Source organism: Octopus bimaculoides, chromosome 16 (genome assembly GCF_001194135.2).
Source record: "Octopus bimaculoides isolate UCB-OBI-ISO-001 chromosome 16, ASM119413v2, whole genome shotgun sequence".
Classification (NCBI taxonomy): domain Eukaryota; kingdom Metazoa; phylum Mollusca; class Cephalopoda; order Octopoda; family Octopodidae; genus Octopus; species Octopus bimaculoides.
The window spans coordinates 47,778,398-47,779,524 of NC_068996.1; the positions used below are offsets into that span (position 1 = coordinate 47,778,398).

The 1,127-nt window shown below is 38.7% G+C and overlaps 1 protein-coding gene across 1 annotated transcript in view; it reads right to left on the reverse strand.

Annotated features, from left to right (window-relative positions):
• Positions 1 to 1,127, reverse strand: part of LOC106876825 (neuroendocrine convertase 2) — a 304,096-nt gene that overhangs the window by 235,376 nt on the left and 67,593 nt on the right. The window contains exon 2 of the mRNA XM_052973735.1: positions 174 to 278. Within this exon, the coding sequence (XP_052829695.1) occupies positions 174 to 278 (105 nt within the window). The remainder of the gene's footprint in view (positions 1 to 173; positions 279 to 1,127) is intronic.

A 1,127-nucleotide genomic window follows, 5' to 3' on the forward strand; every position in this document is an offset into this window, starting at 1 on the left:
ACAGAGAGAAAGAGAATCTAAAAACCATTCTGGTTAGAAAGCAAACTCCTTCCCACCCAGCCACACCTGCATCTATTCTTGCAGTTTTTAATCCAAACTTAAAACCAAAATGAAGGAGATTCAATAAATGGGTTTTCTTTTAATGTAAGTAAAAACATTTAAAGTCAACTTACCTGTGGATACGTTTTCAAAGACCTGGTGTGTGATAAACTTCTCCGTTTCCTAGCATGAGGTACGGCACGGTGCTTGAAGTGAAATTCAGTGTTAGAACTCAGAATCTGAAAAATCAAGAGAGAGAGAAATTTTATGAGAATGAATAATAGTAAATAAAGTTAAGGTTCAGAATTAAGCTTGTTTGGACAAAAGAACTGATCCAAGACCAGGTATTAAAGCAAACATTTATATCACAGAACAATCATGACAGTCATATCATTTAAGGCACGTTGGCATATCATCATCATCATCATCATCATCATTTAACGTCCACCTTCCATGCTAGCATGGGTTGGACGATGAGGACTGGTGAACCAGATGGCTACACCAGGCTCTAATCTGATTTGACAGAGTTTCTACAGCTGGATGCCCTTTGTATATGTGTTACATATACATAAACCACATGACACTGTATAAGAAGGCACGTGGCTGAGTGGGCAGGGCATTTGGCTCACAATTGTAAGGTCGTGAGTTCAATTCACATCAACACATTGTGTCCTTGAGCAAGACCTTTATTTTATGTTGCTCCACTCCACTCAGTTGGCAAATATGAGTAGTACCTGTATTTCAAAGAGCCAGCCTTGTCATACTCAGTGTCATGCTGAATCTCCCTGAGAACTGCATCAAAGGTACATGTGTCTGTGGAGTGTTCAGCCATTTGCACGTTAATTTCACGACCAGCCTGTTCCGTTGATCGGATCAGTTTCGACCCTCATTGCCGTAACTGATGGAGTGCTCCTGTATATATATATATATATATATATATATATATATATATACATACATATAGGGATGTACTTGCATAGCAAGTGACCTGATCTGAGATCGTGTGCTGGAACAAAAACAATTGCAGCGTGGAAGGTGTTTATAAGCCATTTAAGAAACACAAAAACCTTTTGATTCACTTCAACATT